Below are 22,007 nucleotides of genomic sequence, written 5' to 3'. Positions count from 1 at the left end.
CCTGTCCAATGGGGCTCCTCTCCACTAAGACTCTTTGAAATGATTGGATGAGAGGCAAGATGGTAGCAGGGTGGAAAATAGTTACCAATGGGTGCAGGTGCAATATGGAAAGTTATAATGCTAATATGCCTTTGTTTGACCTAGTAGTTTGCGTACAATTGCACATAAATATATTTATGGATTCTGTAAAAATAATCCCAATGTATACTCCCTTCTTAGACGCATACGAAACAGTGTATTTTACGTGTACTTTGAAAATAGACTGTTGTTTAATGTAATCATATCGAGGTGTGATACTGTAGTGCAGTAAAATGAAGAGTTAACTATAAGGGAAAAGTATGTGTATTATAAAACAGTCTGACCAAATGTTGAGTAGACTCGCTTTCTTGTGCAGTTTGGTGCTTCTGATCGAGCAGCAACGGTCTGTGCCTTTACTTTGCTTTAAATCATTTTGTTTTTCTAAAAGCTTGTTGAATAAGGAAAGATGTCATGGTACTTCATACAGAAGAACTTTTAAGATGTGAAGAGCATCATATGTCAGAGGGTTTGCTATAAAGTGCATATAGCTTTTTATCTGTTTGACCAGTTTTGGCTGATAGAAGCAGCTTGATTTACATACAAAAAAACAAAACAAAAAATTAAGAAAAACAAAACAATCTTAAGACGTTTCTTATGTTGCATTTGTTTCTTAATGTTGTGGTTTTTATCTCAATAAAATGCATGGGATTTGCTATTGCACAAAAAATAGAGGAAGTTAATATGTAATTATGTATACTGTAAGATGTATTTATATATTAGAACGTAAGCACTTATTGATACCAGTTAATATTTGACTACTATTTATATATGGTATATCTGTACTTATGCAGCAGTGATGCAGTTATGCAGTGAGCCACGCTGGCATTGCTTTTGATCTCCTGTCTTTGCTTTTCATTGAAGACAGCCTTTTTGTTGTTGTAACTTATACAGATGACCATAAGCATGTTTTATGAGTTTTTACATTGCACTTTCATCCTTTCATCTTTAACAACTAACTGACCTGGTCAGTAGGTGGTGAGGAGAAAATCACATTGTGTTATATTGTGAGTTGAAACATTCCAGTTAATTTTTCTTTTCAACAGAGTTACAAGTTTCCCACTGTGTGAAACGTGTTGCACACAAAATTAAAGGGGCTATGATTATCAGTCGGTAGAACCTTTTCATGTATTTCAAGTGTAACAGGAGAAATCATTATCACTTACTGTAAGTAATACTTAAGTATCAAAGTTTAAGAGTGGGTTTGTCAACTATTACTATGCTTCTGCTCAAAATGTAACTAATCATTCACCAAATGCATTATTTCTCCTCTGTATATATACTATATACATGTGTATTTTTATGATTTGAACTATTTTTGCAGTGTTGAATTCTGATAACTTTTTATGTGGGTTGTTTATATCTCTTTGAGAGGTAAAATGTCTGCAATTGACGTAATGGAGCTTTCATGAAGGAGGAAAGGGCACAGTGTTGAATGGTAACACCTCGTGTCTCATCTTTTTCTTTTTCTTTTTAAAGATACGTTTATTTACGCCTTCAAGTGGGTACGACACCAGTTTGAATGGATTTTGAAATCAGAAAACACTTTGTTCACTCATGTTTACATACTAAAGAAAAAAATCGCAGGTGCACTGCTTTTAATTTGTGTTTCCTTTTTATAAGGATGTATGTACTGTAGCCATGATTTTATAGTTATGTGTAAATTTTATTTGTTGTATTGACGATACAGAGTGCTGATGAAAATGTGAAAGGGAAAGTGAAGCCTTTTATTTGCTTTTGCATCTGTATTCAGATTGTGTTGTTGTTTTTGTTTTGTTTTTATCGTGTATTCATATTTACTGAACTGCATTGTGCCTCTCATGTCTTTGAAAATTCCCTGTTAATGCAGAGGAAAAATCATTCATCTCTCAGCTAAGAGTTTTGAGGATAAAGCCTCGGTAGCCAATCCCTTGTTTTAGCTATTTGCATTGAAACTGGATCGTCATGATGGAGTGCCTCTTTTATGCTATGAGGAATTTATTGTTTGGTGCTCTACTTTTTAAGATTAAATTCAAAAACTGTTTTAAAAGAATATACTTCTAACCCAAGAATGTGTGTTGAAGCTTATTTCATGTCCTTTCCCTCCCTTCCATGTGTTTCTTTGCTCTCTGCTATTGGGATTATTCAAAATGGCTCCCTACCTCTCCTCTTGCATAATTCACAATTGTTTAAATTAGAGCATGCCTGGAAGGGTTTTCAGATGCAATCATTCACATTTTGCCCCTGAGTAAGACTCTTCGGAATTAAGTTTTCAAGAAATTCTGAGACCACTGACATCCTCTGGTGAAAAATCATTACTACAGTCATAACATGGTACAATAAAATAAATGGTCCCTTCCAAAAAATAGTTATCACCTTGTGAATAATGTTGAACTATTTCAGGGCTTCTTTGTCTGCAGCCAATTCAATGTACGTGCATAATAGCCATTGCATATTGAGTACAAACAAGCAACACATGCTTTACTATAATAAGCCAGTAGTTCTCAAAGTTGTTCCTTGAGTGGGTTCCCTATGGACCCTTACAGGTCTGTAACTCTGATGTAAAAGGGATGTTTACGGGTCCATTTGGTTCCATTTGTACACTGTCAGAGTAATGGGGGTCCTTGAAATTAAGCTAACATGGAAAGTAAATACTGTGCAATACACAGTAAACAAGGAGGGGGCTTTAATCCTTACCATCTAGCATTATGTGGCTTCCTTTGATGCTTTTCTCAGGGTTGGAGAGAAGGTCTGTTGTAATTCTAATCACTGAGAGAGAGACAAACAAACAGACAGACAGACAGACAGACAGACAGACAGACAGACAGACAGGTAGTTCAATCTTTTTTCTCACTTCTCAATGACCAGGCCTGTCAGGCCCATCTGTTAGAATAATTATATGGCTGTTAACAGCATCCCGGCTTAAAATAAAATGTGCCATGGGTTGGTGGTTTCAGACAGTGAAGGCATTGCATAAAATGGCTGCTTTAAGCACCCATAGACAAGGTACAGTGTTAGGAGATACACACAACTACACTTTCCTCCACGTGACGGTTCACTCTACACTGTTGTTTAATGGGGTCAGGTCTTCCTAGTTTACAAGCCACTCAAATGGTTTGGGGATTCTTGTTTCGAGAGGGGTGACCTGGACAGGGACATAACTTTACACCCCCCCAAATACCCCCTCTCTCTCTCTCTCTCTCTCTCTCTCTCTCTCTCTCTCTCTCTCTCTCTCTCTCTCTCTCTCTCTCTCTCTCTCTCTCTCTCTCTCTCTTGTGTCCCTCTAGTTTATTTTGAGGAGGTCTTATCACAGCTGTTGTATCAGTGGTGGCAGTCTCCCTGAGTCCCTCTCCACTTCTCCTTTTTCCCCTCTAGACCCTGGTCCTGGTAAGAGCTTGTTCAATTACTCCTTAGCACAATTTGAAGTGGAGAAACTTTTGTTGAAATGGTATAGAAGTGTTTTATTATAGTAATGTATCAGGTTAGCTAATTTGTTTAGATCATTTACAATCACCTTTTAATCTTTAAAAGCATTTTTCTTTTGTTAGAGGTAATTAGTTGACTCTCTTCCATGGCTGTAAAGCTCACCAAGTTGAGAGCTTAATAGATTGGAAATAGGCGTAGGAACTTGGCTATGTCCTTGTATAAAATAAAGAAGAAAAAAAGGTTCATGATAAATAATGTTCTCCTAAAATATCTAGAACATTGCTCTGTCAGAACATTGTTCTGTTTATTTCACTATCTTGAGTCCTGTAGCAATTCACAGGCTGTTTAGAATTCTTATACACTGTTAAATCAAGTGTGGTTTTGACTGCCTTTCTTGCAATGATGTATTCACTAATGAATTTAAATCCAAATACCTTAACCAAGTTTTCTCTTAAATATTGAACCGGTGGTTATGTAATGTTCCTTCTTCTTTCTTTCTTTTCTTCTTTTTTATGTATTAATTGTTTTACTAATAATTACTACACCTTTTTTGTGCGTACAACCGCTGACATTGACATCAATTAGAGTCAATAAGAAATAAATAAATAACTTGACCATATTAAGAAGTTCCTAAAATAGACTGTGGGTCTGGAACAGGTGCCATGTGCTCTGCTTGTGAAAGCAAAGGGAGTGTGAAGTCGACACAGGCAGGCTAATTTTATGCACATAAACAAGCCCCAGTCAGGAGCCTGTAAAAACACAAGAAGCAGATAGACGCAGAGATTCAATCAAACCTGATTTATGTTATGTGTGTCTAAAAAAGCAGTTTTCAACCAAAACTATCAAAGTACATAGTCAATTGTTTTGACTTTGAATGGCACACTAGTGTGTATGACAGGTGTCTAAAAACAAGTGTGTTTTAAGATATTTGAGGAAAATCGACAATTTTATGGAAAGTCATGTGTGTCCGTAAAAAAAGAATCTGTATATTATTAAGAAATTTGAAAGTGTTTTCAAACTAATGTTATGCATGGGTCAGCTTAACCACATCAGCTGTGGATTTAGTGCTTGGACATCGGCACCACTACTTTGGCCATACAGTAGTTGTAGTCTAGTTTTATTCACTTCCCCCTACCTGAAGCTTTAACTGCTGGCCTCCCACTTATAATTCTCAAACCCTTTAGTCTGTAAATGGTCCCAGTGATACCTTTATATAACACAAACACAGGGTCAGAGTCAAATGCATCTCAAAATTAATCAAAAAAGGCTAATCTTTTTAACGATAAAGCCATGATGACGTGAACCAGAAACAATGTTTTGTTTGTGTCTGCCTTCCTCTTAGCACTAGCCCAGATTAATGGAGACTTCTCAGAAGGCGGGTAGCCTCGTCCAGGTGGGTCCCCAGGCGGGGCCAGCTGAGGGTCAGCAACGCATCGACCTGACAGAAGACCTCGAACATCAGCTGGAGGACATCATTAGCACCTACCAGGCTGCCGAGATCCCTGCTGAGCCAGAGGACGCCAGGGAGAGGGTCACAGCTGTCAAGGAGGCAGATACCCGCAAAGACCAGAAACTGGAGAAGAAGCTGCTCAAAAATCTAGGTGCTTTGTTTTTGCCTGTTTTTTTCCCTTCTAAATAAAGTTGTATTGATTCTGGAGCTAGGTGGGTTCTATTCAGCACAGTCAGCACAAGTGGAAGGTGTACAGTAATTGATAGGGGTGTAAGCATAGCTGTAATGGTTGTAAGTGCATCCATCTCTAACAGACCTCAGATGAATAGTATTTGCAAATAATTCGAAACGTTTGTTTTTAGCCTATTTGGAGTGGGAGACAGATGGGGTTTGCAGCAAAGTGTAACAAAAAGAGCATTCCAGTCACTGGCAAGGATTAAATAACCACTTTTACAAGCTTTTCTGTAAACCAACCAATCTGAATTGTGCAAACTCATCCATTTGTTTTAAACTGTTTAAAAATAATTTCCCACCAATATTTGCTTTTGGACATATTTGTAACCTGCTCTCTATACTGACTATTCAGGAAAGGAGGCTGCACTATTGATGCAGAGTCTGAGCAAACTTGGCACTCCAGAGGAGAAACTACAGGCCATGGTTAAGAAGCATGCTGAGCTGGTGAGTGGCATAGGCTTCAGAGAAAACATTCTGTGCGCACGTACATACACACATTTCTAGGCCTCTTTGTGTACATGTGTTGCTGCATGTGTGCCTGCATGCACTGATGTGTCTACACAGTATTATGTGTAACCTTCACTAACTTCCAGTTGCTGCCCGCATCCAATAGAATCTGTTGTCGGTGGCACACCTGTTTCCTGTTCCAATTCATTTTCCAATAGCTTTGTTACCTTTCACTTTCTGAAAACATGGGACTACAGTTATGCACAGAGCGAGTGATGACCTACAAGGCAATCATGAGCACGGCACCCCCCTTACTTTCAGGACATGATCCACACCTACAAATCTTCTCGCACCTAAACCTAACACAGGAAGTCTGCCCCTCCCTTCCTTACGACACCCTGGCTATAATAGTCAAACAAGTGTCCTAGACCTAGACTCTTCTCCCTCCTGGCTCCCAAGCTGTGGAGTGACCTCTCCCCCAGTTAGGACTGCAAGCTCACTCCCCATTTTCATATTTTTTGTAGCATTAATTGTTTTCTTTATTGTTTTATTGTTGTATTATTTCCTCTACCAATTACCCTATCATTTGTTGAGGGTTCAAGCCATTTACTCTTTGTAAGTCACTCTGGATAAACGTGTCTCTTAAATGTCTAAATTGTAATGTGTATGTGCTTGTATTTACATGTCTATGTACATTGTTTGCAGTAACTAGTTACTGTAATATATATATATTGTTACTTTCCCCAGTAACTAGTAGTGTAACGTATTACAATTGCAAAAAAACGTTATAATATTACAGTTATGAATCCAAGTAACTTTGAGTTACTAAGTTACAATGAACGTGATTTGTTTTTGACCGAGACTATATATTGAGCCTATAAATATATTCCATAGTAGGAGGCTGTCACGTGTGAAAAAAGAACAGATCTACAGGCTATCACATTGAGGGACACATTGTTAACTTGTAGATTTGTTCTTTTTAAGCGTACTCCCTCTCGCAAAATGATGATACGTGCAGGTCAAGGTTGCAAAAGTAATATAATAATGTACCTTGTAATGTCACAAGTTACCCTTGATACCAAGTAATAAGTATTGAAATATTAATACATTTTAAAGGAGTAATAAGTAACTAGTAACTTGCCCAACATTCATCGAGCCATGTGTGTTTTATGTGTATCTATGTATTTCCATATACTCCATAGATGGAAGAACATCGCAGTGACCAGAAGCAGCTAAAGATTCTGCAGAATAAACTGCTCCAGGTGATGAAGGAAAAGGACCAGCTGCAGAGTGAGCACAGCAGGGCTGTCCTGGCACGCAGCAAGCTGGAGGGACTGTGCCGAGAGCTGCAGAGGCACAACAAGACATTAAAGGTACCTCAGCCCACCGTGCATTTTTGATGGTTCGTTTGATGGTTCGTGCTTTCAATAAATAAAGTTGCACAGTTGCAAAGTGTAAAATCGTAGCTCTTAAAAGCACAATTAGGCCGTAACCACTTAAACCCTTTATTCATAGTGAAACAGAGTTGAAACTCTATTTTGGTCTGCTCTTGTTTCCTTCTACACCGAATCTCTTCACCAGAAATAGCAGATCTGTGAGCTTGTAGGTAGAAATATCCAGTATTCAGAATAAGAAAATCACAGCACACCATCCGACTGTATCTCAAACCTGGCAGAATTCATGGATTTCTATGATTTATTGTCAGATGTTCTCAGAACTAGAGTTATTGTTTTACACTGTGAGGAGCTTGCTTCATTCCCAACAGGAGTGCTACAAGTTTGCACGTTCTTGAATAACAAAAGCGGCAAAAGAGCTTTAGCATAGATGTAGGATATTACAAGTCTCTGTACTTTGTTGCCACAACACTGAGGAAGGCTGTTAAGGTTGAAACGTGTCCATTGCTCTGTCTGGGTGAGGCAAATAAAAGGACATTTATTGAGCTCTGGCTGTCTTCTTCTTCTCATGATATTGTTGGGCCGTGCACCTTGAGACTTTCATTTAATTGGGCATTCTGTATTTTCTCCCTGTGCTTTGTACAGCCTTTGAAATGTCTAAAAAATCATTGTCATTCGTGTTGCTAACGTTCCCGTAGATGCAGTTTTACAGACTAACCTCTATGTTGGAAATGTAGGAGGAGACCCTGCAGAGGTGCAGAGAAGATGACCTCAAGAGGAAGGACATCACCACCCATTTCCAGGGCACGCTCAGCGAAATTCAGGCCCAGATTGAGGAGCACAGCACCCGTAACACCAAACTGTGTCAGGAGAACAGCGGCCTGGCCGAGAAACTCAAGTCGCTCATTTCACAATATGACCAGAGAGAGGCGGTATGTGCCTGTATCAGATAATTAAAATACTTGGGTGAAACAGTAGCTTCAAATAATTTGTAGGTTAGTGTTGGAGAATGTAACAGTTGTTGAGTACAATGCAATGAGTTCTATGTTTAGACTACCGGTATGTATTTGAAAGTAATTTCAAATATTATCCAGGTGCTCTAAATCCCATCTATTAGTATTTCAAAACTAAAAATATTATTAATATACTATTTGACCCAAGTCTGATATTGAATGTTTACAGTATTACATAGCAATCCAGTATGATATGGCATAAGATAACCTGGTCATAAGTGTGGTTTGGCTGGAGCCGAATGAATAATCTACTTACCACATGTTTCAGTGAAACTAACTTGTCTGATGTCTTCTGTCTAAAAGAACCTGGACAAGGTCTTCAAACACAGAGATCTGAAAGAGAAGCTGCTGGAGACCAAACTTGCACAAGCCAACATGCTGCAAAAAGAAGCAGAGGAGAAGCGCAAACTAGAGAAAGAACATGTGAGTCTGGAGAATCCATGTCATTGAATAGTACACTGCAAATCCTGAGTGTCAATTTAACTCTTACTCTGTACAAACGTAGTAGTCATACAATGGACTCAATAGGCTTTAGAGTCTTGAGTTAAAGGACAACTTTGTTTTTTTACAACCAAGGTTTATATTTTAGCTTGTAATTAAAGTAAATAAAAGATGAGTGTTATTTTTTTTTCATTTACTGCTTTCTATAGTTTTAGCAATTTTCACGATATTTTTTACAGTGGGCGGGGGCATTCTGTCCGGTGGCTAAATATGTATTTTTTACACAATAAAAAAGGTCCTGTGGTCTTTGATGGCCAGATGTGAGTTATTGGGGGCTAGAAACAAGCTTCTGTAAATACTAATAAAGAAAACGCTGGGTTATTGTGTAAAAAAAGACATATTTAACCACCGGACAGAATGCCCCCGCCCACTAGACACACACTGTAAAAAATATCGCGAAAATTGCTAAAACTATAGAAAGCAGTAAATTAAAAAAATTTAACACTCATCTTTTATTTACTTTAATTACAAGGTAAAATATAAACCTTGGTTGTAAAAAAACAAAGTTGTCCTTTAAATTGACACTGAGGGTTTTATAGTGCACAGACAAATTCTGTTCTCACAGTGACCTTGTTAATGGAAATGATCAATTCTCCACAGCTGCTGAAAAGTGCGGCCGAGAGCAAATTGCAAGTGAAGGTCCTAAAGGAGCAAGAATGTAGCTTGAAGGCCCAGGTACTGTACAGTCATCATGCATGAGTGAGATGTTTGTCTTTAACGTTCCTTCTTTTTATGTACTTGAATACAGGCGTGATTTAGTTTTTTGTTCTTATCATCTCTCTACAGCTTGCTATGTACTCTGAGAAGTTTGATGAATTCCAAGGCACCGTGTCAAAGAGTAATGGAGTCTATGCATCGTTCAAACAGGACATGGACAAGGTCAGAAACACTTTGTGTATTTATTTGACTATTCAAAGGAATTGCTCCATTATCCCTTGTTAAAAAGCATAATGTGTTGAAATGTCATGGACATGGAATTAATCACATTAGTTGTTATATTTTCCACACATAAAGATGATAAATGCTCACTCCCTTACAACTGACCAGAATGCCACGGCACACCTGGTCTTCAACCATAAATTCTCTCATCTGTCCTCTGCTACATTCCCTTCACTGGCTCTCTGTCCACACCCGTTACAAAACACTGGTAATGGCCTACAACGCATGAAGGCAATCAAGGGCACGGCACCCCCTTACCTTCAGGACATGATCCACCCCTACACCCCTTCCCACATACTTAGATCAGCTAACACACAAATGTCTGTCCCTCCCTTCTCCATGACACCCTTGCCAACACTCCAAGCGTCGTAGACTCTTCTCCCTCCTGGCTCCCAAGCTGTGAAATAACCTCTCTGCTCAGTCAGGACTGCAGACTCACTCACTTCAGATTCTACCTCATTCCTTGTATCACTTGCTTATATTTGATAGAGGCTAGTTATACTATGTAGATATACAGTATATTGGTTACTTCTTCACATATGTTATGTACAGTACGCTATGTTATTTAGATATATAATGTAATATAATGTATATGGTTTCCTTGTACACAAATGCTAAGTATGTTATTTAGATAGAATGTTGTTTAGACAGATGCTAGGTTTGATGTTTACCTGGTATCCTTACTTTGGAGCACTTAATTGTTTTCTTTGTGCTCGACTTACATAACCATTTACCCTGTAATTTGTTGACTAGGGTTCATGCCCTTTACAGCAATCACTATAAGTTGCTCTGGATAAGAGTGTCTGCTACAGTAATTGCCTAAATTGCCATTTGGAATTAAATACATGCAGAAATGATCTACACAAACCCCATGCGGCTTATAACACATCACATTTACACTCACATCAAAGACAAACAAAAATAATCAAGTCCTCTTTTCTGTAGTTCAGGATTTAGGTCCAAATCTCATTTGGGCAGCTATTTTCAGATGCATTTTTTTTCTGACTGCTGTTGTTGTTCTGTGTTACAGATGCATAAGAAGATGAAGAAGCTGGAGAAAGAGTGTGTGTCATGGAAGACTCGCTTTGATGGCTGCAACAAGGCTCTCCTTGACATGGTGTCTGATGTAAGACATTTTGTTACCACCTGTTTACCAACGTATGGTCATATAGTAGCAGTAGCACCACAGGTAGAGCTGGTCACTATAACAGAAGCATGGTCAGGGGTTTGTGGAGTACATGGGAAAATCAGGTGATGTGCTTGGCATAAAATCATTCACCAAATGGCATATGTATGCAGACTACCAACAAGAACATTGTCAGTGTTCATTTAACTCTAAAAATGCAAAAACCTGACCTTTAAGGGTAAATTCTTCACTCAGGATTTGCTGTGTGAGTTTGTCAGGGAACTCGGCAAGAAGCATGTATATGTCCAACAACACAATGTTCAAACATAAATGATGACAGGCATTTTACAGCACATATGGTACATCACCCTTTTTAGGGTTTGCATAATTCCACAGCTGTGATCGTTCTTCCCAGTCTGTCTGTCTAACAAAGACCAAGCATACCTGATTAGCCGTGCTCACTGCTCACCTTTGTAGCTTATCAGAATGCGGATGCGGCCACTAGTTGGCAGAGCCTGTCCGCCTGCAGCTGACACCTTAAGAAACACCCAACAACCATGTTCAATGTTCAAGGTTTTTACAGCGTTGCTCTTCCAGTGGGGCGAGCAATCTAGAAGAGGGTCAGTTTGTCTGTCTGTCAGATTGGTCTTGGTTGATAAAGACTTTGTTAGTAGTTGTTTTTTATGTTTTTTCAATGCACATTTTTTGTAAGTTCTAGATGTATCCCTTTATTTCTGACAGTCTATAAATGTCAATAGCCAGTAGCCATTGTTCAGTTCTCAATTTGAAAAGGCTGGTTTCTGCATGATTGTATGCAGCAAACACAATTTTTCAGATTTGTTGATTAAATCAACTTAGTCGACAAATTCCTGTGAGTCGTTTCAGTCAAAAGAGAATTTCTTTAGTCGAGAACATACCAACACTGCAGGCAAATTCATGTACTAAGAGTGTCTCTTCAACAGTGTAGACAAAAATGTATATACAATAAGATGATCAAGATAGTCATGATAAAGCAAAATAGCACAAAATGAATGTCCTGCTTATGATATTTGATTATAGCTGTTACTGGACATTTACTGCTGTAGTCTGTATGCACAAGCATCCAACAAATATATATGTGAAAAAGTAAACAAGACTGTGTAGTCTAACACATTATGTCCATTATAATTCAATCCATTGCAGAAAACACTGAAGGAGAAGGAGTTTGAACTTTTCACCATTAAGAACCAGAAGTTGGAGAAACTGTGCAGAGCGCTGCAAGAAGAGCGTAAGACTCTGTACCAGAAGGTACAAGAGGCCAGTGGTCATCCAGATGTCAACTCAGCATCTGAGCCAAGTGAGAAGGAAAGCCCTGCGGTTGTGGAGACTGCTGTTGAGAAACCAAATGAGGAACAGGCTAAACCGTCCACTGAAGCCCCCCCGGAGACTCCAAAAACCACCCCCGCCGCCGAAACCCTGCTGACTAAGGAATTGTCCAAACTGAAAGCTGAGCAGTCCCTTCTGCAGGAGCTTGCGAGTTCGTTCCTGATTTCCCACGTCATACCTGAAGAGGAGCTTTCCGAAGAAGAGAGAATTCAGGATTCAGAGGAACAGCACCACTCAGAGTCATGCAATGGTGATCAAACCCAGGAGATCACTTTCCCGGTGAATGGCACAGATGAGGAAGCCATGGATGACGGATGCCAGGAGCAGCGAGACCTGGAAATGGAGATGGTCGATTAGGCCACCAAATTACTGTGAATAGTAGCCTATAACTATTAGCAATAAAGATTTATAGAAATGAAGAAAACAAAAAAGTTGTCTTTGTCTTCAGTGTCTGTGTGAAGGATAACAAAAAAATGTATTACCCAGAAAGAGTAACCGGAAGAGTAGGCATTGTGGGCAATGTCAAATTGGCTATTTTTTCCAGAATGTAAAAACATAAAGAATACATGTATGCTTTGGAATGTCTGAAATAATGTAATGTACACATGATTTGAACATGCTTGAACGTTTTACATTAAAGGCCTACTATTTCTACTATTGCTACAATTTCTACAAAACCCCTAACAAGAAGCTGATGGGTAAAGTTAATCATTTTGGTCTGTTTCTGGGAGATACAGGAAGATTTTGTCTTTTTCCAAAAAATAATGAACATGCTTTGGAACAACATGGTGTGGTATTAGCTACTCTAAAAATGAATAACTTCTCACTCTCACTGGTGTAAAGTAACTAAGTACATTTACTCAAGTACTGTACTTAAGTACACTTTTTAGATATTTTTTACTTTACTGGAGTATTTCACATTTTCAATACTTTTACTTCTACTCCACTACCTCTCAGAGTCAAATATTGTACTTTTACTCCACTACAATTATTTGAAAACTTTAGTTACTTTGTAGATTTTGATTCTTATTACAAAACATACACTCAAGGGGTTAAGACCCCTTAACAGACGACGTCACACTGATAAGAACCGCTGAACCAATATGCGTGCAACCAGTATGCGCGCAATGAAACCCATTCTATCAGGTCTCGCCAGGACGCGCCTCACTAGCCAACACACAAGAGGGGGTTGGGGTGTGCTCACAATGCTTCTGATGTGACCATTGTGAGCTTGTAGATCTGCTATTTTCAAAAGATTTTATACAAAAACGTAACAGAGTATTTTTACATTGTGGTATCGTATCGATACTTTTAATGAAATAAATAAATGGAGTAGGCTACTTTTTCCACCACTGCTCTCATATCACTTCGGCTAGGCCTACATGTCCATTGAATTACAGTAGGCCTATGTCAGCTTGGCTTGTCCTGTAGAGGCAGGCTGTTTCTGACGAGAAGGGTATCTGTGTATTTATTTATTAGTGACCTTTGCTTTAAAAAGAAATGGCGGCGGGGGAGCAGGACACTTCAGCACTCTCTCCTGCGAAAGCTCTGATTACTTTTGTTGAACGGGGTAAAGTTCTGCTGGAAGTCGCAAGGAAGGAAAGCAAGGGAGGTATGTATAGGTTTAATGCACAATGAATTATGCTCAATTAGTTCCATTAATGAAATCACGGATGAACAGAAGTCCTACAGTAGACTAGCTCCATTAAGAACCTCTCACTCCGCTATACAGCTCCGAGATGAGGTTCTATGTCGTTGTCATCCAGAATCGGTGGAACGTCCGCCAAGGCTCCGCTGTTTACCCTTTTATATACATCGTATCCCAAAACTAATGGTAGATTCCAAACCGCACGGATGTTTAAGATTTGGTCCGGAGCATAATATTTTAGGTCCGGAGAGAAACTACCCGTTTAAATCGCTTATTTAGTCAGCCTGTGGCCATGTTTCCCATTGTAGCCAAACCGGGAGCAGTACTGGCAGCGAACGTAGGGGGGTTTTCCGGGTTGAATGGGAAAGGTTCTTAATGGGGCTAACAGTAGACAGATTACTTCACCTTCTTCCATACAGCTAGGCTACTTGTGTATAAAATCAAAGCATAAATGACATCATGTCTCATCAGTGGTGGAAGAAGTACTCAGATATTTTACTATATACTTAAAGTACCAAAGGTAAAAGTACTACATTTTTTGAACATATAATTTATATCTGCAAAGTAACTAGTAATTAAAGTTTTCAAATAATTGTAGTGGAGTAAAAAGTACAAGATTTACCTCTGAGATGTATATGGAGTAGAAGTAAAAGTATTGGAAATTGGAAATAGGCTAAAGTAAAAATACCTCAAAATTGAAGTACAGTACTTGAGTAAATGTACTTAGTTACTTTTACACAATTGTGTCTCACAGGCTCTGTTGAAGACTTCACCAGGAAGAGAATACGTATAGAACGAAATGAGTGCATGCTGGGTCTGATTGAAGCTGGTGCAGTATTGTATAAAAGGTTGTAGTTTTTTTACATACAGAAATCTTTTATAGTAAGTCAGTGGTTCTCATGTGGGTCGGGAGCACATGGTTTTTGGGGGGTCCCCACCCCAGAAGACCGTGAAGTGACAATTTAAGGACTTTTAAGACATTTTTAATACCTAAACAAAAGAAAGAAAAGAGAAAAAAAGACCATTACACTGCATCAAAAGTAACAAACTACTATAAACTATACTATAAAAACTGGTCTAACATTGGCCAAATTGTCAAATGATATAAGAAAGAGGTAAAAATTGTGAAAATAGCATATCTGAGCTTGTAGATCTGCTATTTTCACAATATTTATCTGTGGAACTGAGTCAAACAAAATGTAATTTTGCCTCAACTCCTACAATTCCAAGTGCTTATCAGGATGGGGGGTCCCCAGTTCAAATATGATTATTTTGGGGGTTAGTGTTACGGCTTGAAAAGGTTGAGAGCCACTGCTATAAGTGATACACCAGGTATGTTTATAGTTCAAATAATTGTGTTAGTAACTGTCTAGAGTTGTTCATGAACAGAATCTACTGTCTCTCCTCTAGTCTAGTTAACAGAAATTAAACATTTTCAGATCGGGATACCAATTTCATCCAATCAGGGGAGAGATCTACAAGTGGAAGTGAAAAGTGATTAAACAGTATTGAGTAATTCATTTCTGACACACTATAGGCAATGATTACGATAGGAATATAGAGCTTTACATTTTTATCAACTACAAGAACAAAAAACATTTTGCCACCTTACACCACCTTTTTATTTTATTATTATTTTTTTTTTTTATATATGCACACTATTTAAAAAAGAACATATAGTCTGTGATACTCTAGGCCCAGCTCTACATTGTTTTCCTTTTTTAATATTTTCACCAGTCTGTCTGTAAGGACAAAACATGAGGCTGAGGAGCTGTGGAAACGTGGATATCAGTAAGAACAATTTTCAATAATAAACAGCAATAGCCATATGCTTCATAAGAACTACAGTATAGGCTCAAACCTAAAGAATTGTTGCAAACTACAGGTGTTCTGCATTGGGGGATGCCGTGGAGGACTTTATGCAGCTGGCAGTGAGTTATATGACATATAGGCTTGCTAGAGGCCAATTACTTTATTTATTTATTTATTTCAAATATGTATCCAATATAAAAGCAATTCCCTGCAGTTTCTTATATTGACTGGTGGTTGTGCTCAATATGAAACAGGTGGAATGGGACGCATTTCTGGAGTACTTGGACGGTGAGCTACATCTGAGTGTTGAAACGCTGGACCGTGGCCCTCAAGCAACATTTATCTCAGCTGAGACACCTCTCATAAATGCCAGGACTGGAGAGTGAGTTTGATTAGTTTCACTCAAAGAATTTTAAATAGTTACGTTATGGGGTTTATGTTGGGGTCTCTGTTAGAATTGACTGTGTACTGTACCCACTGAACAGGGTATTAGCTATATGATCTCGTTTTCATAATTGCATTACCAAAATGCCCATTGTCCTCTTTAATAAACATCCATCTCAGATCTCTTCTGATGTTTCTTTAATCTTTTAGTCGCTCCGACCAAACCTCTTTAGCCTACCCAGGACATACAGTACTCTGTCTCTGTCATTTAATTTAGCTGACAGCTTTAACTCCTGCGGTAACCTGTGTTATTCTACTGTCCGTCTGTGTCATAAAGAGCGCTAACATTGGAGAGATACTTTGGGAAAGGTGAAAAGATTCTTCTGGTGTTGATCCGTCAGTTTTCCTGCCTTCTTTGCCGTCTCCATCTAAAAGATCTGGAGGCCAATAAGGTAAGCACATAGTCAGTTAGTAGTATGTTAGTATGAAAATATCCGTGTTTGTTTTGGCTTTGACTTGTAAAATCAGATTTGAGGGGTTTGCCACATATTAGAAAAGTACAATAAGTTCTAAGAATGTTAGGGAATCACTTGATCTTGACTTATCTGAATGGTCCTGATGCTGTAAACCGCTAGCCTGGAAACCACACGAATCTGCCACAGCTAAAGAATATTGCCCTGGGCAGATTGGTCTCACCCCAGAGTTGTGGGTGACCATTGACCAATCAGAGCCCACTATTCAAAGTGGGAAATGTTTTGCTGTGACGTTTTAATCTGTTCGTAACCGGCCCTTGGAAATGAATTTTCCACACCGAAGTTCGAGACTAATATCTATGCAGTGATATTAGTCTGGCCATGCCAGGGTAGTAAAACCCAGCCACCTGTTACTCCAAACCATTTGATTTGAACCAGGTCTGGTGCACACACAATTTGACCTTTGCTTAATTATGTAGTTTAAGTACATGGGTCTTCACCTGGGGGTCTGTGCCCCTAGGAGTCCTCAGACTTACTACAGGGGGGCTGCCAAAAATGTTTGTGTGATAGGAAAAAAAAAAGTTTTATATTTTTCCAAAGATTAAAAAATGCATAAGACTATAAGGCTATATTCAGTGTTTAATCAATAATCAATATGATATGTTATTTTCACATTTTCAGAGAGCCCTGGATGCACTGTCAGTGCGAGTGCTGGTGGTCTCATTTGGCTGTCAGGAGGGAGCTTTGAATTGGCTTCAGGAGACAGGCTGTCAGTATGATATGCTATTGGACCCAGACAGACAGGTTTGATGTCCAATACCAGGTTCTAATTTTACAGAGCTCCTGGTGGATTTTATCTGTAGGAAATAAATAATGTTTTATTTATGATTACAGGTGTACAGGGTATTTGGGTTGGGAGCATCTCTGAAGAAAGTGTTGAACTTCGGCAACATGCTTCTCTATGCCGAGTATGTGGTTGCAGATATGGAATTCCCAAGAGGGCTTCCATCGATTGAAGATGACATGTTTCAGGTAAAATGATACCTGTAGCTCAAAATATAAGCTGAGACATTAAACTTGTGAACATAATGTCATATGAATTTAAAACCCCAGCATCCGTATTCTGGTGTGAAGCATTCAGCGAAAATAGCAGACCTACCAGCTCACAACAGCTGTAGCCTCGCGTAGCCAGACTATGTCACTGCGTGGATATGAGTCTGGTGCTTTCTATGAGGAAGTTTTTTTTCCAAGGGGGTGGGATCAAAACAATGGCTCTCGACGCAATTGGTTAGACCTACAACCAACGACCAATTACAGTCTCCCATATTTTAATACTGGGCCCTGATTGGTCACCCCAGACTTCGGGAGCAGGAAATGGTTTCACAACGGAGCGGTGCCAGACCCAAATCGCAGAGGGCAATTTTTGTTTTTGCACTGGCAGATTCGTCTGGTCCCAGGCTTCAACAGCTGTGTTGTGTGACTTGTGTCTCATTTTGAGCTTGTAGATCGGCTATTTTCGGACAATGAGATCGGTGTACTGTAGAGGAAAGAAAGGAGTGGACCAAGAATAGAGCCCTGGCTGGGGGACCTAACTAAGTATATAGGGTTTAAGTAGTTACACAAGGAGTACAAATGTCAGTACAGAGTACATTTTGCTCTAGCATTTTATGGTTTGTCATTTCAATTGTTACGTTTGGAAAAGGTTGAAATATATGGATTTCTTTTTATGTTGCTTAATTTTTCAGCTCGGAGGTGATTTTGTCCTCGATGAACATGGGAAGGTGCTGTTTTCACACTGCTGTCAGAGTCCAATTGACAGACCCTCAGTGGAGGACATACTAGCAGCCTCATAACTTAATGTAATAGTAATCCTTATTATATACTTTCTTTAAATCACACGTTTGTGCATAGGGTGTAGCGCAAGGTGCTTTACCACTTAACAGTACTGAGAAATAGAAAATAACATTAAATTATCAATTATGGAAGAAGAAAGGAGAATGAATAAGATAAAGGTAGCGGTAGATTCATTGCTTTTGTTAATTTCTGTATGTTATACAATTTGTATATTTAGAAAATCAATTAAAAAACAGTAACAAAAGGAGAAACAGTGGGCATTATCACCTACAAGCAAGATGGTATAACTTGCCAAAATCGAATTCACAGTGAGGTAAGCAAGAGGCAAAACTGAAATGAAGAGCCTTGGTTAAAAATATATATCTCAATTATACCCTCAAAATGTCACTATTGTGTAAGTTTAACTTTTGCCTAAAAAGGATTTTTCAAATGGTGGAGAATGGAGATTTGATTTAATTTTGAAAGCTATCCAATTAAAAACATGATCATGGTTGTTGGCTAAGTTCCTCATCTGCTATGCCTCAATATGTTGCTCATATATCACAGCCCTTTGGTTATACCATTGGGATAGAACATGTAGCAGTCTTGTGTTATGTAGCATGAGTTCATGATTACCTGTCACTGGAGTAAATTATTAGTTTCTCTATGGTCATTACAGTAGACAGAACAGATGGTGTGTATATCTCATCATACTCTAACAGTTGAGGCTATCCTTGAAAACCTCCAGATAGGCTGATTGATCCATTGTGCTTATACCGACCAAATCCATTTGTTCAGCATATTTCTTGGACGTGTCCTACTTTTGACTAAGGCTAGTGTCATCACACCAATTCATGTCTTTGTCTTTGTCTTTTTCCTTTATTTATTCAGGGAAGCCCATTGAGAGCAAGCTCTCTTTTTCAAGGACGCCCTGATAACAGCATATAAAACATATAAAATACATACATAATGAAAAACAATAACAAACATTTGAATCATATTACAATCATCAGACATGTACATCTAGCTATCCATGTTTTTGTGTGAAGTCTCATTCTTGCAAATGTGAAAGCACACCTTTGTGTAACTTTGGGTCACCCAAGCACATACTCTGGCATACAGGACCAAGAGAAGAGTTTGACATTCAGATGTCACACAAAAAAATCCAGTCTAAATTGTAGTGGTGAGAAGCTGCCTCTTTTTCGGTGTATGCTGTATCACAACATTTGTGCTTGACCGTGCTTATTTAATCCCCAAACTTGAGTAACAAGTTCTGAGTCCAGATGAAGGAAATTGTGCTCTTCTTGAATTTTGCCTTGATAGCTTGAATCCAGATGTCAAATTGACCCTCATAAGGCCGCAATAAACTGTTCCCAATGATAAAGTGAATGGAACTTTTTGGATGCTTGGAGAAAAAAATATCCTACCCTCATGTGGCTGGCATCTCCCTTAGATAGGGTGAGAAGTTCAGTCACCCGAGAGAGACTCGGGAGTAGAGCCGCTGCTCCTTCGCTTGAAAAGGAGACGGCTTTAGGTGGTTCGGGCATCTAGTACGGATGCCTCCTGAGTGTCTCCCTTGGGAGGTCCTTGCTGCATGTCCCACTGGGAAGAGACCCCGGGGCAGACCAAGGACCAGATGGGGGGATTACATCTCCACACTGGCCTGGGTACGCCTCGGGATCCCCCAGGAGGAAGTGGCTAATGTTGCTCATTAGAGGGAAGACTGGAGCTCTCTGCTGGAACTGTTGCCCCCACGTGAAGATGGATGGATTAAACATATATACATTTGAGAGAGAGAGAGGGAGAGAGAGAGACATAGATTGTGCAAGTATTACTACATGTTGCATTCATGTTCAGTTTTCATACTCAGCAGAAGCCTAGGTCTTTTGATTGATTGATTGAATACTTTATTAGAAGGTCAGCTAATGAGGAATAAGGAATTTAAAAACCCAAGAAAGCCATTGTCTTGTTTCCATTGGGGTCCTTTGTACTCAATTCATAGTGACATTAAATGACAGACAGATTTACACTACTATGCAGAACATCATGTACATCAAGAAACTATTCTGTGTCACAGTAATTCTTAAATATTAACTCACAAAGCACTGCTTTATTGAGGCCAGGGAGATTTATTTACTTGGTAATGAAGTTTCTTTTGCAGCACATATTTAATACTGTACAAGTCTCCATTCACAACTGATGCTTCTGGGTGACATTTCCCTTTTAATGTTGCTCTCCCAGTTTCCAATAGTCTGATCATTCCTGTCTAGCTGATCTGATCCATGGCTGGTGTATTTTTCATCTGTGCTTTGCTTTCATCACTGGATATTTGGCAGATACGATTGTGATGATGAAGTACAGTATCTGTTTTCATACTTGCTTAACCACTTAAACCCTACATATTTCGTTGACATGAGTCTCCCAGGGGTCTACACCCGGCCCCCTCCTTTTTTACTTCTACACCAGATCTCTTCACCGTAAATAGCAGATCTACACCTGTGCAAAAAGGAGGGGGCCTAGTATAGAACAATGGGGGACCCAGGTCAACAAAGGATGTAGGGTTATGTGGTTAGTACAGGTTTACAAGTACAGTAACGTTTCAAGGTCTGGTTCTGTGTCTGTGAATCAAAGGAGACGACCTGTTCCTGGATTTTGTCATCGCGGAGGTAGTGGAGCTTCCCCACTGGCCTGATCTTCTATTTAATGGTTGACAGGGTGGGGCGACGACCCCTCATTGGCTGTCACAAATTGAATTGGGGGCATAGTTACATTGTAGGTACAATAGATTGTGGTAATACAAGTGAGAGTGATGTATAATAGTCATTCCTGGTCAGGAGCTGACAGTACTGAGTCCCACTGTAAAGTGTTATTATTTTACCACTTGATCACTGGCTAGTGTGGTGTACCACCACCCTATATACTTTGTTGACCGGGGTCCCATAGGGCTCTGTACTTGGCCTGCTCCTTTTTTTCTCTACACCAAATGTCTTCACCAAAAATAGCCGATCTACAATCACGATGCGTTGTGAGCTTGTGCATTGTCAGTTTGGGTGTTATAGTAATGTTATAGATAGAATAATTACTTAGAGAATAATCGATAGTTGCACCCCTAAAATCACTGAACATTGTTTAATGTGTTTAATATTCTTAACTGGTGTAGAATATTCTACTCAGGTCGGTGAAGGCTAAATTCAGCCATACAAGTAATACAGCTATATTAGAAACCTTTGATAATGAATGTGCAAATGTTGCCTTTGTCATTTTATGAAAGACTCATATTTCTACTATTACTATTTTCCTCCAAAACCCCTTTATATTTGAAGCAAGTAAGGTCTTGGATGGACTGATTTGATTACATTTGATTATAAAGTTTCCCACAACAGCAGTGTATTCAGACATATTTGCTGTAAAATGAATCATGGGAGAATTTGTAAAAGAATGTGTTGTTTTTATAATCAAAGTTGTCCTTTCTGCATTCATCCAGACAATAATAGCTTCCGTTGTTTTTGTGTTTTTGTGTGTACAGCCTTACTCTATAGGCTAGCCCATCTAATTAGTTGTTGATGCAAGTTAAGGCTTTTGTTCTATTGTTAAGTTTTCCCAGAAAAATATCGGTGCCATTAACAAAAGCTGCCCCACATAACACACCACTGCCTCAATGGGAAGACTGAAAATTATGGATATGTGGAATTCACTCAAGCACAAACAACCGTCATGCTAAGAGGAGGACGGAATGCTCTCATGGCAAGTTTGAGTGTGAAAATTGTTCTGGGACTCCTGCCCCCGTCCATAGACTGGTGGAAGCATCCCACAATGGTGATTATTTTTTAAATATTTTTAAGTAGTCCTAAGTTGAAATTTGGTCCATCATAAATATACTTCCATAGTACACTGTGTATACTGGCAAA

The 22,007-nt window shown here is 39.0% G+C and overlaps 2 protein-coding genes across 2 annotated transcripts; both read left to right on the top strand.

Moving 5' to 3' along the window:
• Positions 1–3,369: 3,369 nt before the first annotated feature.
• Positions 3,370–12,461, top strand: txlnbb (taxilin beta b). Its single transcript, XM_084045203.1, has 10 exons — positions 3,370–3,441; positions 4,823–5,081; positions 5,517–5,608; positions 6,814–6,984; positions 7,743–7,937; positions 8,322–8,441; positions 9,120–9,194; positions 9,306–9,398; positions 10,489–10,584; positions 11,767–12,461. Exons 2-10 carry the CDS (start codon positions 4,838–4,840, stop codon positions 12,304–12,306), a joined length of 1,626 nt encoding a protein of 541 aa, XP_083901329.1. The 5' UTR covers positions 3,370–3,441; positions 4,823–4,837; the 3' UTR covers positions 12,307–12,461.
• A 988-nt stretch (positions 12,462–13,449) lies between these two features.
• On the top strand, positions 13,450–18,478 carry LOC311036027 (uncharacterized protein; the record flags this gene model as incomplete). The annotated part of the gene is made up of 9 exons (XM_084044552.1): positions 13,450–13,561; positions 14,352–14,445; positions 15,335–15,388; positions 15,483–15,528; positions 15,664–15,791; positions 16,131–16,245; positions 16,948–17,070; positions 17,161–17,298; positions 18,012–18,478. The coding sequence occupies 9 exons, from the start codon at positions 13,450–13,452 to the stop codon at positions 18,117–18,119; spliced, it is 918 nt and encodes a 305-aa protein (XP_083900678.1). The 3' UTR covers positions 18,120–18,478.
• Between the last annotated feature and the right edge of the window lie 3,529 nt (positions 18,479–22,007).

The sequence above is a fragment of the Gymnoscopelus microlampas genome (assembly GCF_963454915.1).
Source record: "Gymnoscopelus microlampas genome assembly, chromosome: 20".
Lineage (NCBI taxonomy): Eukaryota > Metazoa > Chordata > Actinopteri > Myctophiformes > Myctophidae > Gymnoscopelus > Gymnoscopelus microlampas.
The sequence above is the reverse complement of the archived record's forward strand: the minus strand, read 5'-3'. Positions and strand labels throughout refer to the sequence as shown.